Source organism: Mugil cephalus, chromosome 1 (genome assembly GCF_022458985.1).
Source record: "Mugil cephalus isolate CIBA_MC_2020 chromosome 1, CIBA_Mcephalus_1.1, whole genome shotgun sequence".
Taxonomy (NCBI): Eukaryota; Metazoa; Chordata; class Actinopteri; order Mugiliformes; family Mugilidae; genus Mugil; species Mugil cephalus.
The window spans coordinates 4,751,555-4,768,523 of record NC_061770.1 but is presented as its reverse complement, the minus strand read 5'-3'; the positions used below and the strand labels follow the sequence as shown (position 1 = coordinate 4,768,523).

Here is a 16,969-nt window from a genome sequence, read left to right as displayed (position 1 = left end):
CCTTTTAGCCAATGGATACACACCGCCACAAGACACTGGGAGATGCAGACGAAGATAGATGAATACAATACAATACAGTTTGTAAGCTTTAAAGCAAAACAAGCCACATTCATTATCTGATAAAATACACAAGATTACAGGCAAACAGATCTGTGTCATCCTTTCCTTGTTAACAGAACATCTCATCTTTTGTCCACTTGGTTATTATAATTACTTTGCAGTGAGAATCATACAACTAGAGCTCTTCGGTGACTCTGTTGTGCATTATAAGTATTTTGCATCATCTTATAAGATAATGACGTTGTAATTCCTAAAAAAAAAATGTATAATTAATATATTGTATCATGGAAGTTGTTCCATTTGAATTGTGACAAGTGTAGAGCAATGATTGCTGACACTTTTTTGTTGACTTTTTTGCCTTCTTTGCCTTTGTAATCATGCAGAAACTTTGCCACTTTCCATTCCACAGCTTGCCATGTTAAAGTAATGGGGTAATTTTCATAGTCCTCTAGTGAAGGGCGAACTGGGCTAGAAAATTGCCGTTCTGCCCATGACAATAAAAATCCTGCTAAAAATATGTTGTAATTCCAATCCATGGTTGTGACTTTGTCTGTCACTACATTCAACAGTCAAATAAGGTGTTTAACTACAGGTTTAAGTAGTAAGTTGTGCAGAAAACTGTAGTGACTAATCAAACAAGTCTGAAATGTGAAAAGAGCAACATGTCTTCTTCCAGGCAAATTGCAATCCCTTTGGTTCTATGTTTCCTTGGTTTGCTGAGCTCCTCATATGGAATGAATGGACTGAATGCATCTGCAGTTTTTGGTGACCAGACACATTGACATCTTGGAGATTAAAAAAAGAAGGAGAAAGAATTAAACCTTGGCTTGTGGTTCAGTATTTCAGGTTGCAGAGTTTGCAAGTTTGCTCCACATACGACTCATGATATCCGGACCAGTTCCATGTTATTCAGCCTTGTTTAGCCAACGGTGAGCTGCGTCTGCAAGTACGCTGAGTACGCCGTAGTGCCTACATCATCAACTTCCGTTCATCACATTTATCGCAATTGTTTTCAGCGATAAATCATGTACGATAAGTTATCACCCATTCCTGTAGTCTCCCAAATTGCTTTTATTAAGTCAATAATGCAATCAAAAGGCTCCTTCAGACCTTGCATTGAGACCCGATCTGGACGATCCGATCACAGGTGACCAGCTTTAGGTACGTGTTGTTCAGACCTGAAATGAACACGTTTTTCTAAATGCATCTCCAGATCCGATCTCAGTTTCGTGCTTTGTATGTAAATAAACCCCAACATTATCTGGGTAGTAGAATATCGTAATCGCTACTGTCTCAAATGGATCTCTACAGCTGTAACAGAAACACAAACAGCGCTGTTTAATGTGTGTGTCATAACAAAACTCAGGAGCGCCCCTGTCGAGTATAGGAGGTCTTTAATGTGACTCAGGATGCAATGCGGACACACGCCACACAGACCGCTCCTAAATGTGGTCAGAGATCTTTAAAATACAATCTCAAAGCGTTCTGGAGTTGTTCACACCTGTCTTTTATCTTAATAGATCACCCAGGGTGGATATTAATGCGAGGTCTGAACAGGTGTTCCAGTTAAGTATGACGTAAATCATTTTGCTGCCATCAGCTAAGGCCCATATAAACTCTTGTAGGCTATTTATGATCTCTTAAATACAGTTTTTACAAGCTCCATATTCAGTAGTTGTGATGCGTTTGCAGATCTTTTCAGAACCTGTGGACGAAGATGGCAAGTTAATATATACTAATGTAATCATACTGAGTTTTCTTCCATGTTGGTATTCCCAATGCCCTCTTCTTTCATCAGTCCTCTGCATGTCCTACATTGAGTTAGCCAGCCATTAACTTGCTAAAGCCTTGGCTTCTTGACAACAACAGTTGCTAAGGATCCGACCTTTCCTGTTTTATGTTACTCACTTTTGAAGTAGTAGTCAGAGGATGTGAGCGTTGTTTAAGCTGTCACACAAACTTAGCAAAACATGAATCATACATAAATCCTTGACGCAGTGTTGGACTTAAGTATAGTCAAACGTTTCCATTGAAAAATGAGAAGCAACAACAAAGATGACTTTAGTGGGTTCTCACACATTGACGTCAGAGAGCATATTTTGCTTTTCCAAGAGTTTACAAATTGGCATTCACACTCAGTGCCTCGGCCATTTGAACATTTTTTCCAGTCTCCTCCAACCGCAAGATGGAGAGCACAGGAGAGTGTCCTTCTCAGTCTTTTGTGTGTGTGTGCGCGCGCATTTGTGTGTGTGTGTGTGTGTGTGTGTGTGTGTGTGTGCGTGTGCGTGTGCATGTGGCCAGGAATGAGGTTTCTAGGCTAAGGGATTGTGTTGTTGTGCGTTCAGAGCTGAGTGTGTCTGCACTGACAGATGTAGGCCAGTACAGTTATATAAGGACTGGTGTATGACAAAGCAAACTGCGCACATACACATACTCACATATATAAACAGTAATATGGCCAGGAACATCAGGAGGAAGTGGTTAGGAGCGCAAAGACAGAAACACAGTCTCTCAGATAGGGAAGCACGCACTGATGCTTATATACGTGCATGCACACAAACACTTGCGCATGTATAACCGGTGTGCACTGCATGCACATGCGTGCTTGTGTATAACCTTGTGCGCACAGACACACATGCACTCTCACATAAAGACTTAGATGAGTGCACGCGGGAACGTGAATGTGCACGTGTAAGCTCATGTGCACGCTCGCACGCGCTCACACACGAGTGGAAAACAGCTGATAGTGTGAACCACAGCAATCTGAGCTGATTTTATTTTGACAGGTTTTGTCCACTGAGACAGAAGGAGGGCAGTTAAAAGAGCATGAGAAAAACAGGGTTCAGGGCAAACAGATGATAACTAAATCCAAAAAAACACACAATACTACTACGTTTGAGAAATACTGTTCCCATGTTGTTTAGGAAGAGTCTTCCTTCCACATTAATGCAAAATCCTTTCTTGGTGTTGCATAGGTCCATTAGTGAAACAGAGATCACCCCCTAATGAAATATATAATAAATATAGTTAATTTGGGGATTGCAAAGAGAAGAAGAGTGCATTATATATTATTGTATTATGTGCTAAAAATGCCCTAGAAATGCATTAAAGGCTTTGAAACAGCAGCTAAAATATTGGGAAGCCTCATCTGTCGAAGCCTCTAGTCAAAGTACTTATTGGCATTTTGTGTTGGGCATGCGCAAAAACAAAACTCATTTCATCACACTGTAAGAGATGGACGTCTCTGTGGATGACGTGACACGAATTAGAGACATCCTGTCCTAAAAAGCTTCAGGAGATTTTCTGTGTATTTTTCTCAACCATTTAATTCAGCAGGAAACAAGCAGGAAACAAGGTCAGCCATTCACATTTGAACCTGTGTCGGCAAATGAACTCTTCAGTGTGTTGGTGTGAGATCAGTAGATCAGTCCTCAGATAAAGATAAAGACATTTGAGTACATGAGTCTTTTAACACTTTTTATTTATTTTACTGTTTTGTTTTTGTTTTGGCCCCCTTCATGTTGTTTTGTTGGCTGATTTTGTGCGTGTTGGATTATATACTCATACCTCGTGCAAGGCCAGTAAAGGCAACGTTCATGTTTGTCATCTGGCCTCTCTTGAAACAAAAGATCTTAATAATCCTGACCATAATTCCATTGATATCCTTCTAATTTTGTGGATCTCAGAGGCCTACATTTAAATTTGATGCGCAAATGTTCAAGGAAATCCTGAGTGGAGCTGCAGCCTGGACTGATCAACAGAAAGAGCGACCCAGACGGTCAGTTATGAAAGCTCCTGAATAGGATTCCTAACTGTGTCTAGCTTATGCACGGGCAGGCACGTGCCTCGAGTGTGTGCGACTTTGCCGCCCAGCTCTGCCTGTCTGTGTGCGGATTGGGAGCAAATGGAGCTTTGCCTGTGAACGAGCCCTCCCCTGGTTTTATGATCAGGCCAACGGGGTCAGACAGTAGGGGGCAGGACTGAGCAGAACGTTAAGTGGCAGTCTGGTCGCCTGCTCGCATCGACAACTCTCTGATTGTGTGTGATCCCAACCTAATTTTACTCATGACAAGCACTGCAGGTCAGACACGACAACTGAAGCACAGTCTGAACAGTTTAGACCTCTGCTAATAAAGCGGAAGTGAAGTAACCTGTCGCTCATTGCCATTAGTTCAGCTTGATGCCCATCCACTTCACGTCGTCAAATGTTCTCCAATTGACGCTGGATTAAACTTCCGTCTCTAGTCCACACATTGCTTCTAGTTTCTCTCCGTGTCATTGCAATTGCATAAAGAAAAGTATTCAGAAACAACTGATGAGATTGTGAAGGCAAAAACAGGAAGCCAATGCAGTCATGTTGCGTGCGATTAGTTTTTATGTAATGTAGTGTGGCTGTACAGTGTGACGTTTGCCCCACCCACATATACCCACATATACCCACATATACGCTGTTGTAGCGTGTGTACTTCATGTACTCTGCGTGACGAGATCAGTGGATCAGTCCTCAGATAAAGATTCTTTCACACCTGCTGCAGACTCTCAGGGTTTGGAATCGAACATTTTAGAATCAGTCACTTGAACACTTTTCATTATTTGTTTGCTGATTTTAGGCTTGTTTGATAAAGCACTCGTTGTACCCCATGCATGGACAATAAAGGCATTCTCTGGCCTCTCTTATGTGATTTTGTGGTATATCTTACAGCATGTGTACTTCATGTACTATATTTTTATGGTTATTTTTATTGCCCTTTAATACTTATTCCAGGAGTGTGAAGTTTCCACAAAAACAGTTGCTCACACACCCAATGGACTGAGCGTGACACTTCAGTGTAATGTCAGGCAGTCAGACGTCTGAGGAGTGTTTCCCACTAGCCGTAGTTATATTAAATATTGCTTAACAGGAAATGAAATTATTAGTGTATGGCCGGAACTTCAGAATGCAGAATGATCTAATCTCGATGATGAGTCATTGACAGAATCCATAGTGACAGGCAGCTTAGGTGTAGGACAATATGGCACGCTGTATTTGCATTGCATACAGTGCAGAAAAGATCATGAGTAGGTGTTTTGTTTTTCTTTGTGTTTTGTGTTTTGCTGAGGGAGTGGGAGCACTCACCCAGCTGTCAGCAGAGGTTACTTGCTTCAGGGAAGCAGTCACTGGTAGTTCATACAAAGGGGGGAAAACTAAAGAAAATCAGTTGGCAACAAATTGGCAACGTAGTGGGAAACTTCGTGTGGTACATCCTTAATGTTGAAGTTTTAGCACACAAACACAAAATTCAGACAGTGTCAGAAATTAGGACCAAGCTGACACAAACCCTCCTGATCTGAAATTTGTCACTTTTTTCTGTGGTTACTCAATGGCTGTTGATGGTATCTTGTCAGTTGAGAGATTAATTTCTACAAATAAAACTGTTCTGCCCAAACATGAGAGCTTCAACTACTACAACAATATACGCTTCCCCACCTATGTGTAGGTGGTTGATTTGCCTGCCAGCTTTGTGTCACACCCTCAGCACATAGTTAGTGTGCAATATGAGTGACGCACTCTCACCAGCTTTTATGACAGAAAAGAATGTGACCGCCAGTTAAGGGGCAGATAATGTAAAGTAATTTCATGCTGGTTCCTTCCCAGAAACGAAACTTAACATATGCAACAGGCTCCAATTGGAAAGAGTTCAGAGTAAAAGTGGCAACCTAAATGTTTAATCAGATGGTCAATAATACTTTTTTTTTTCTGTTGTTGCTGCATCTCAGGTTTCTCCTCCAGTGTTTGGAGGATCTGGACGCCAGCCTTCGGAAGCTGAACTCACGCCTTTTTGTCATCAGGGGCCAACCAGCCAACGTGTTCCCCCGGCTCTTTAAGGTCAGCAGAGAATTAATAATAATTCTGATGGCCTTATTTAAAGACACAAATCCCAAATTATTGCTCTTTACGTGCCATAAATCTTTATTATTAGCTGATTTTTGCCATTCTTCAGTGTTTTGAATTGAATAGATTTGGCCTGACGGTCAAGTAAACATTTGAAGTCGTCACTACAGGTCTGACATTTTTTTATGTCTCTCATGCTTTGTCTCAGGAGTGGAAGATCTCTCGACTGACCTTTGAGTATGACTCAGAGCCATTTGGGAAGGAGAGAGATGCTGCCATCAAGAAGCTGGCCATGGAGGCAGGCGTGGAGGTCATTGTCAAAATATCACACACCCTCTATGACCTGGACAAGTAAGAAACCACACAACACACACAGATGCACAAGAACACAGCTGTTAAACAACCTCCAATTAGGGATTGTTTTAATGAGTAAATTGTCATGTAGCCATGTGACGGTTGATTTTATCTCTACGAATGAGTGTTGTTTTCTGTACATGTCATCAACCAATACCAAAACAAATATTTTTATCAGAAGATTTTAATTCTATTTTGCATATCCAAATATCACCAACTTCCACTGGGGTTAAACATGCCCAGAAAATAGTATTTATTCCCACCAGAGAGAAGAGATCTGATCAAGTGTCAAGTGTTTAAAAAAAAAAAGTCGTTGCCACTTGGATTTAACAAAGCAAATAGATACAAGCCTCCTATTGGATAATAACTGCATGGGTGATTATCTTTCAGCTGGCAGTAAGTTATTTAAGCCCAACTGATTCAATGAGGAGCTTCTCATTTCTTAAACAACCATGTGGAAAGACACATCCTGTGGCCGTGGAAAAGATATTAGTCTGTTTGAGACGGGTCAAATCATTGACATGCACCAAGCAGAGAAAACATCAAAGGACATTGAAGCAGAAACTACTAAAATTGAGTTAAGAAGTGTCCAACACATTATTAAAACTTGCAAGGATAGTGGGGAACAATCGACTTTGAGGAAGAAATGTGGTCAAACATTACAAGTGATTGGCGATCACTTAAACGTTTGATGAAATCAAATTGAAGAAAAACAACAGTAGAACCATGTTTAATAGAGAAAATAAGAGTATTTCCACACATACAATGTGGAGGGAACTCAAGGGACTGGAAATGAACGGCTGTGTAGCCTTAAGAAAATCACTAATCAGTGAGACTAACCAGTAAAAAGGCTTTAATTTGCTAAGGAGCATAAGGATTGGACTCTGTAGCAAAGGAAGAAGGTCATGTGGTCTGTTGAGTCCAGATTGACTCTGTTCCACAGTGATGGGGCATCAGGGAAAGAAGAGAGACAGATGAAGTGATACTGTGTTTGCTTGTGTTCCTGCTGCTTCATCACCGTCAGATAATTTACAGATAGGAAGTCTGACTATAAATTCAAGTGTGACCGGTCCCTACCTCTCCTCCTCTCTAGGATCATAGAGCTGAATGGCGGTCAGCCTCCTCTCACCTACAAACGTTTCCAGACTCTCATCAGTCGACTGGATCCTCCTGAGATGCCCGTGGAGATACTGTCGGACACACTGATGGGACGCTGTGTCACCCCCATTTCTGAGGACCACGGAGACAAGTACGGGGTCCCATCCCTGGAGGAGCTGGGTGAGAAAACGAATTCACAACATCTCACTGAGTGTACGCTCAGGGAGATGGTACAAGCATTTAGTGAAAAGAACACTGCTGTTTAAGCAGAAGCAGAACAGTTGTGGCTTCAAACAAACCCAGTAACAACAAATATATGAATAGAAACCCTCGACACACAGTGGGAAAATTAATCACTTCCAATAAAGCGCAACATGGTTCATCCACACATATACTCTGTTTATTTGTTGGTGTGTTTGTTGTGAACTGTAAATTTATCAAGTTGAAAAAGGTCAACTTTTTGAAAAGCAAACAGATAATTAGGTACTCAGACTGTCTCTCCATGGCAGACATCAGGAGGCACTTTGGATTACATTGTATCTGGAAGTTGGAGTCCTTCTTGGCAGCACCCTACCTTCCTTTAGGGCCAACCGCCACAGGCCTCAATAGGTTAAGCTGGATTTCATAAACAATACACTTGTAGGCTTCACAAGCTCTAAAAAAGAAGAAGACACCCTTAACCCAGCAACAGTAAAGGCTGCAAGCGACTACAAGTAATTGTGTGATGACTTGTGTGATTACCTGGCTAAATAAAAAGATTGTTTAAGAATGAAAATAAAATTAATCCTTAACATTATTGAGGCCATATGGATTAACTCTCTTTAAACCAGAAGTGTCAAACACACGGCCCAAACCAGCCCACCAGAAAGTCCAATCTGGTCCAATCTAGTCCAATCTGGTCCAATCGTCCACGGCATCAACATGTAAAGGTGTCACACTCTCGTGGACAGAAATATACTGAGACTGACTCAGAGCTAAACAATCTGCTGAAATTACACCTTTTTTTCCTTGGGAAATTTCAGGTGATTCATAAAATGTGAACATTTACATAATGTACCTTTACTTCTTTGCACATAAGCAAAGTTCTTGTTATTTATAGGTTATTTATGCTATTTTGTTACTGATCTGGCCTGCCCGTGTCTGTATGCGGCCTCTGAACTAAAAGGAATTTGACACCATGCTCTAATCCCTCACTATTGGATTAATCAGATGACTGGTTTCCGTCCAGTCGTCCAGTTTCCATTTATGGACGGTTATAGACTATTCACACCTGCACTGTAGCCATCTGCCAATTCCACCTGAGCACCTCTTTCACTAATACAAAGATATTTAAGTCATTGAGTCATTGCAGATGTCTTGGTTCTTTCTTTACACGTTAAGTCCACACAAGCTGTTGCTTGTTCCCTAAATAAATGGGGCAACATGGTAACCATCTTATCCTCACTCAGGCCAGATGTCTTGTTTCCATTCACAGAAGGCCACTGCTCATTCAGTGTTGAAAGTGCAGTCACAATCTGCTACTCACACCTGTCTTTACTGTCCTCATGGACTATTTAGGTCACCTTAGTTAAAACAACTCCCTAAATGACCTGTCAAGATGCTAATTAATTAAGTATTACTATTACCTTTTTCTCACTGATGTCTTGTGATTTTGGATTTGGATTTTGTAGCAAAACATAAAAAATGCCCTTCCAGGCTGGAGCAGTTACAGCCCACCATCTATCGTAGTCTTTAATCATTTTTCATTTAAAACAAGAAAGCAGGTTTATATAGCACTAAAAACCACACACTGGGGAGCTGAGATGTGTCTTTGTGCCAGAGGGGAGCTTGAATAGCTTCAAGTACTCAGTCACTGTCACTGTAAAAATAAAGTACAAAAAAAAAACATTGCTTTGAAAGTTCATGCAAGTAAAGTGAAAGCAGCAAGCCAACTGTTTAGTTTAAGTTACCTTAGTTACCAATACAGTTAACAAAGCAGCCAATTAGTAGTAGAGGATTTAAAAGCAGGTGAGGATATCTGAGTGTATTGTTTGTGACTGTAGACGTCCAGTGTACATGTTAATCTTAAACCTATTTTATGTCCCAGTATAAAGCACTTTGGCTTCCCCTGTGGTTTTTAAATGTGCTGTATAAATAAAGTTGAATGATTGATTGATTGATTATAGAGAATAGGCATATAAAACAGCTGAGTGACTCAAATGAATGTTTCCAGGCTTTGACATAGAGGGCCTGCCAACGGCTGTGTGGCCTGGAGGAGAGACCGAGGCTCTGACCCGGATAGAGCGCCATCTGGAGAGAAAGGTCCGTACTGCACCTGCTGTTTTTAAAGTCCCTGTCTGTAGCCTGCTTTAAGCTGTCTTGTGGTGTAAAATACTCAGACGGACAACTTAGACACTTTACACGAAAATCTATACTGTGGTATGAACCAACCAAACCAACCTTTTGTGAGTGACATGAGCTTCTAGTTTGTTATAGACTCAACTTAAAGTAATGCCACAATTGCTTTTACAAGCAAATGCACGCATTTCATTGGGTGATGTCCCATCTCTACTGTGACATTATGTCAATACTTAATCACTTTAATTAGAAAGGGAACTGCAGGTTTTTGTAGTGACTTCACCTCAACTTTTGTTCTCCAATGATACCTCCCTCTTTTCCTGTGGGTCTCTCCATCTCTCTGTTTTTCCAGGCATGGGTGGCTAATTTTGAACGTCCGAGGATGAATGCCAACTCACTGCTGGCCAGCCCAACAGGACTCAGCCCTTACCTGCGCTTCGGGTGCCTCTCCTGCCGTCTTTTCTACTTCAAGCTCACTGACCTCTACCGCAAGGTAAGCTTGTAGTTACAGTCAGGTCCATAAATATTGGGATATCGACACAATTCTAATCTTTTTGGCTCTATACACTACCACACTGGATTTGAAATGAAACAAACAAGATGTGCTTTAACTGCACTACACTTTCAGCTTTAATTTGAGGGTATTTACATTCAAATCAGGTGAGCGGTGTAGGAATTACAACAGTTTGTATATGTGCCTCCCACTTTTTAAGGGACCAAAAGTAATGGGACAATTTAAAATATCATAAATCAAACTTTCCCTTTTTAATAGTTGGTTGTAAATCCTTTGCAGTCAGTTACAGCCTGAAGTCTGGAACACATAGACATCACCAGATGCTGGGTTTCATCCCTGGTGATGCTCTGCCAGGCCTCTACTGCAAATGTCTTCAGTTCCTGCTTATTCTTGGGGCATTTTCCCTTCAGTTTTGTCTTAAGCAAATAAATTGCATGCTGAATCTGATTCAGGTCAGGTGATTGACTTGGCCATTGCATGACATTCCACTTCTTTGCCTTAAAAAACTCTTTGGTTGCTTTCACAGTATGCTTCGGGTCATTGTCCATCTGCACTGTGAAGCACCGTCTAATGAGTTCTGAAACATTTGACTGAATATGAGCAGATAATATTGCCTGAAACACTTCAGAATTCATCCTGCTGCTTTTGTCAGCAGTCATATCATCAATAAATACAAGGGAACCAGTTCCACTGGCAGCCATACATGCCCACGCCATGACACTACCACCACCATGCTTCACTGATGAGGTGGTATCCTTTGTATCATGAGCAGTTCCTTTCCTTCTCCACACTCTTCTCTTCCCATTACTCTGGTACAAGTTGATCTTTGTCTCATCTGTCCATAGGATGTTGTTCCAGAACTGTGAAGGCTTTTTTAGATGTTTTTTAGGAAACTCTAATCTGGCCTTCCTGTCTTTGAGGCTCACCAATGGTTTACATCTTGTAGTTAACCCTCTGTATTCACTCTGGTGAAGTCTTCTCTTGATTGTTGACTTTGACAAACTCCTGGAGAATGTTCTTGATCTGGCCAACTGTTGTGAAGTTTTTTTTTTTTTTTTTTTTTACCAGGGAAAGAATTCTTCTGTCAACCACCACAGTTGTTTTCCTTGGTCTTCTGGGTCTTTTGGTGTTGCTGAGCTCACCAGTGCACTCTTTCTTTTTAAGAATGTTCCAAACAGTTGATTTGGCCGCACCTAATGTTTTTGCTATCTCTCTGATGGGTTTGTTTTGATTTCTCAGCCTAATGATGGCTTGCTTCACTGATAGCGACCGCTCTTTGGATCGCATATTGACAGTTGACAGATTCCAAATAGCACACTTGAAATGAACTGTAGACCTTTTATCTGCTCCTTGTAAATGGGATAATAAGGGAATAACACACACCTGGCCATGGAACAGCTGAGCAGCCAATTGTCCCATTACGTTTGGTCCCTTAAAAAGTGGGAGACAAGTCTGCAGTTAACATAGATTTGTAGAGTGGCTCAATGAAGAAGCTATACAGTAAAAAATGACCAGATTGTTATTCATTCATTATCCTTTGATTTCCTCTAAAACCGATGTCTTTTTACATCCAGGTGAAAAAGAACAGCTCTCCTCCCCTTTCCTTGTACGGCCAGTTACTGTGGCGCGAGTTCTTCTACACTGCAGCGACCAACAACCCGCGCTTCGATAAGATGGAAGGGAACCCCATCTGCGTCCGCATCCCCTGGGACAAAAATCCTGAAGCACTTGCAAAGTGGGCCGAAGCCAAGACGGGCTTTCCCTGGATAGATGCCATCATGACTCAGCTGAGACAGGAGGGCTGGATCCATCACCTAGCCAGGCATGCAGTGGCCTGCTTCCTCACCAGAGGGGACTTGTGGATTAGCTGGGAGGAAGGAATGAAGGTGAGGGATTTAGAAAGCTACAAACTCTCACGCAAACCATTCTATTAAAGCCATTATGACAATTGCATCTACGTTTCTTGGCCAGTCAGTTTTTGTGAAAGAGGTGAACCTCAGCATCCTAATCTTCGTCAATAATGTCGTGTGTGCTGCTGCAGGTCTTTGAGGAGTTGCTCCTTGACGCCGACTGGAGCGTGAACGCAGGCAGCTGGATGTGGCTGTCCTGCAGTTCATTTTTCCAGCAGTTTTTCCACTGCTACTGCCCCGTGGGCTTCGGCCGGCGCACCGACCCCAACGGGGACTTCATCAGGTGGGTACCTTTCCTGGCATCGGCCCTTGGTGCCAACAGCTGACCCCCCTCACCTGGATGGGACCCTTCTTCCCTCTGTCTCTCTAGGCTACACGTACACACAAAGACAGCAGGAGGGCAGACACAGGACCAGAGACGCATACATGTATGCAGGGTCAGCTTGTCAACGGAGATTTAGAAATGTCCAATACTAACTTAAGGGGACACATCTGAGTAGGTTTAAGAGTTGGAAGTTATAACTCCCATAAAAGAGCCTCAAATAGACAATACACACACTCAGAAACAGCTCTAGTTGACAGGCAAGAGCAGGGAGAGAGTGAGAGATGGAGGGATAAAGGGGGACCTCCAGATCCCTGGGTAAGTGAATGAAACACAACAAACATCCTTCCCTCCTCTCTATTTTTAACTTTTTTTTTTTGCCCAGCAGTCCTTTCTTTTTTTCTTTTCTGTTAAAACTTCAGCACTTTAGTTCTCGAAATCAGGCATGCGTTTTGTTCTAACTTCAGTGTTCACAGTGTACTTCTTTGCGTTCCTTTTTTTATTGTTTGTGAATGTCTGGTGATTGTGTACACGTGCGATTCATTAGATACATATAACTGTTGCCGGTAGATGATCCCTTCTTTTTTTTTTTCTTTTTTTACTGCAGAGGCGTCGATTAATTCTTCTCTCTCTAGATGTGACTCTGTGTTTGTGTTTTGGCTCATTTGTTTTTTGGGGGGATTGGGGGAAAAGTTCAGCTATCCCTCTCCCCTTTGTAGATTGTAGCTGATTTCTTTTAAGATGATTGGCCGCTCTCAAGCCCCTCCACCCAGGTGCAGCCGGGCTTCCAGCCAGGGCTGCCTTGGATGGAAGTCAGGCATCGAGTTTAGAAACCGGTGGCCGTTTGTTTTTATTTATCTGTGCAACCCTGAGGGACACTACTTGGCTCGCGCCCCAGCAGCACCTTCTGGGCAGGTTTGTAACTCGGTAGCGTCTCATTTCGTCAAAAGGGATTTTGACCGCTTGGTAGGGAAATGCAAACGCCTTGACTGCATTCGTTAGGTAGAGGACTATGAAGCATTCCTCGGAGGGTAGTGAGGAGAGGCGTTGGACCAGCTCTAGCTCTGCCATCGCAGTGATGCACGGTTGGCGCCGGTACTTGTTACCTGTGCTGTGCCACGCGAGCCGGTCCACTGTCCAGCCGCTGGGCAAAGCCCCTCATCCAGCCCTTTGTGAAATGTTCAGTGGTGCTCTGCTTATGTGAATGCAGCCCTGCCGGTCCAGGTGGACCTGGAGCAGTGGCTGGCTTGTGTAGCCACACACATGCATATAACACCCCATACATTTTATTTGTCCAGCACCAAGTAGTGTTCACACACAGTCACCATATATAAGGCCATTTGTCCAAATATATTTTGTTAGAATGAGTAAAATGTGTGTATACACAGACAAGACAGTAGTAGCAAAAAGAGGGCTACATAAAAAAATTAGCTTGTCATTGTATCACAAGATGACTGAGACCAACTCTGGTTTCACCTTCTCCTCATGACATACACTCACCATAGACCCGACACACCACCCGCTGTCCTCTGTGGGACTTCTTGCTACTGGCAGGTCGCGGAACTTCCTGGCAAAAGGGTTGTGGTCCCTTTTGGTGAAATGAGGGGGCTCCCTAGTGGGCCAGCCCAGAGTGTGGCGCTGTGGTTGTGGGAGGAGACAGTCAGTAGGGGGGTTTTGGGCCCGCTGACAACTTAAAAGACAACCACCACAGTCTGAGGGACAGGGGGAGCAGGCATGAGCTCTTTTCTCAGTCCACCGCTGTCTGATCGTGGGGAGGGAGGGGGGGTGGGGTGGGGTGGGGCTGGAGCTGTGAGGTATAATGGAAGACTTCTGTCATCGACAAGGGACTTTCATAATCATTTTCTGCACACGTTTAATTTTTTTCTCCCGACTGTATTGAGGACATGCTGAGCTTTAAGAAATATTTAACTTGCCTACATTTAGATACAGAGATATTATTGTTTTTAGCCACAGCTGACCTCAGGCGAGAAAGTTTTAAAGTAAATCTTTCTTTTCTTTTCTTTTCTTTTCTTTTTTTTTTTGCTCTAGCAGCGTGAAGGAAACAGAACAGATTTCTCGATGGCAGAACTTTTCCACCATACGCCTGCTCTGGTCAGGGAGGGGTGGGGTGGGGAGGGAAGGCGGGAGGGCTGCGGGTAGGTAGGGGTCAACACACTCTGCTTTCTAACCGCGTGTTACAGTAGACGTCTCCTAGCATCATCATGGGGGCGATGGGGCGATCTCCGTAGCAACCGGAGCGCCGTCCGTCGCGTGTGTGCGCGTCGGTCCACAAGGCCGCACCACACCCACCCCCACCCCTCTGTCTCTCTGCCTCTCAGCGATGCACTGTGACGCTTCCCACAGTTCCACTCGCCCCCCTCCTCTGTCCTGTCTGTCTCCCCTCCTCGGACTCGGTAAGGTCGGACCAAGTGCAGTAGGTAGGTGGCCTCTCTTTGTCACATGGAGCAAATCCACGACAGCCCAAAGGAAAAAAGAAACCAAACAGAACAAACTTCACCAGGTTGGAATTGTACTGTGAGACGCTGAATTCTCTACCTTGTTGCAGTCAGGCTTTTATTGGCTTCATCTCTCGGAGGATCACACTTTTTGTCTGCGGTGTGGCTGCTATCACACCAACTTACAGTAACTGTTGTTCGGGACCACAGCCCTTCGTTTTCTACCACGTTTGGAACCATAGTCCTCACTGCGCACTGCCGTGGTAACTCACTTCAGTGCCAGAATCTCCAAAAGTTCAATCAAGACTTTCAGGCTTGAAGAGCAGCGATCTTGTACTCATACTCTCATGTACTGTAGCCATACTGTGCAGTGTTGTGGTTGTTTGTAGCTTTCATTTTGTAGCAGGTATTTTTCATGATACTTGTAAGCATGAAGTGCTGAAGACCAGCATGCTCTCATCAGTTACAGTTACATACATGGGCTGAAAAATTCAAATGTAATTCAAAATTTCTCAGGAAGAAACCTGAAAAGTAGTATGATTTGAAGAGATTACGAAAGAAATACTGATTTTCAAATGCATCACAAACCCATTTTCACACTAGTAGTTGAAGTAGTTGAAATGTAATTGTAGCTATTATGGATTTTTCTTCTTCTTTTTTCTTTTTTTTTTTAGATGTTTTTTCAGTTTTCAGTACTGCAAGATATTTGAGAATTTCATTCCTATTAACCGTTTGCGACCCTGCATCACTCCTTCCCCCAATTCACTTTCTAACCTTCCATGTGCTGTTGACACAAGCCAGCATATCTAATGTCTCCCTGTGCTTCCAGACGATACTTACCTGTCCTCCGAGGTTTTCCTGCTAAGTACATCTACGACCCGTGGAACGCTCCGGAGTCCGTGCAGGCGGCCGCCAAGTGCATTATCGGCGTCCATTACCCGAAGCCCATGGTGCACCACGCGGAGGCGAGCCGGCTCAACATCGAGAGGATGAAGCAGATCTACCAGCAGCTGAGCCGATACAGGGGACTGGGTAGGAGATCGGTTTATTACACGACTTTGGAGAATTTAAGTTCCCAATTCAGGTTATAGTTCCATCATCACAAAGAAAAGTTGTTTCTAAAAAAGACAAAAAAGAGTATTTTCATTTAACTTTGGGACATCTGACCTTTACACAGCTTTACAGTTGACTCGTAACTCCTTTTTTTCAATTCATTTATTTTTATTTTTTTATTTTGAGATTGAAACGGTTCAATCTGCAATCTGTGTTTGCGTCTTTCAGGCCTGCTGGCATCAGTGCCGTCCACTAATGGGAATGGGAACGGAGGAATGATGGCCTACTCTCCTGGAGAGCAGCAGCCAGGGACCAACAACAACAACAACTCGCACAGTAAGTCACCCTTGAACCAATTAAACACATATTTTCACAGGTACAGTTGGTACCATCAAATAAAACTTTGCGTTATGCCCTTCAGTCAATCACACCATCTGTGTTTTTCTTCTTCTTCGTCTTCTTCTTTCAGTGCCTGGAGTGTCGGGGAGCTCCGTTGCGACTGGTAATGGCAGCGGGAGCATCCTACTTAACTTTGACAGTGAAGAAGAGACTGGGCCAAGCAGTGTTGGGCAAAAGCACCAACGACTGCAACCACTGCCACAACAACAACAACAACAACAACAACAGCAGCAGCAGCATGGTAAAACAACACCTGACATGGATATTAAATATCCTCAGGTTTTCCATTTAGTGTGTGTTCTGTGCTTAGATTCACATTTAACAGTGACAAAACTAAGTTCCATGGAATTAAATTTCCCACAAAATATCCTTCCATAGTTGGCAGTTAAGAAATTTCTGATTGGTGGAGCTGGTCAGTCACTAGTTTGAAAACTCCGTAGCTGTGTTTAAAATTAACTGAAGTTTGGCTTATCAGGTGTTTTGAATCTGCTTTCCCACCTATGCACGCCTCTGTTCCAGCATTGACTCACTTCGTCCATTTGCAAAACTCTAAAACCACACTGAATAATGACACGGCTTGAACATCCTCCATGG

The 16,969-nt window shown here is 43.0% G+C and overlaps 1 protein-coding gene across 2 annotated transcripts in view; it reads left to right on the top strand.

The window, feature by feature from the left end:
• Positions 1-16,969, top strand: part of LOC125023153 (cryptochrome-1-like) — a 29,981-nt gene that overhangs the window by 7,498 nt on the left and 5,514 nt on the right. For both annotated transcript variants that reach the window (XM_047610209.1, XM_047610218.1), the window contains 10 exons: positions 5,818-5,926; positions 6,141-6,283; positions 7,380-7,564; positions 9,597-9,685; positions 10,074-10,214; positions 11,810-12,121; positions 12,277-12,428; positions 15,753-15,955; positions 16,205-16,312; positions 16,446-16,616. In XM_047610209.1, the coding sequence (XP_047466165.1) occupies positions 5,818-5,926; positions 6,141-6,283; positions 7,380-7,564; positions 9,597-9,685; positions 10,074-10,214; positions 11,810-12,121; positions 12,277-12,428; positions 15,753-15,955; positions 16,205-16,312; positions 16,446-16,616 (1,613 nt within the window). The remainder of the gene's footprint in view (positions 1-5,817; positions 5,927-6,140; positions 6,284-7,379; positions 7,565-9,596; positions 9,686-10,073; positions 10,215-11,809; positions 12,122-12,276; positions 12,429-15,752; positions 15,956-16,204; positions 16,313-16,445; positions 16,617-16,969) is intronic.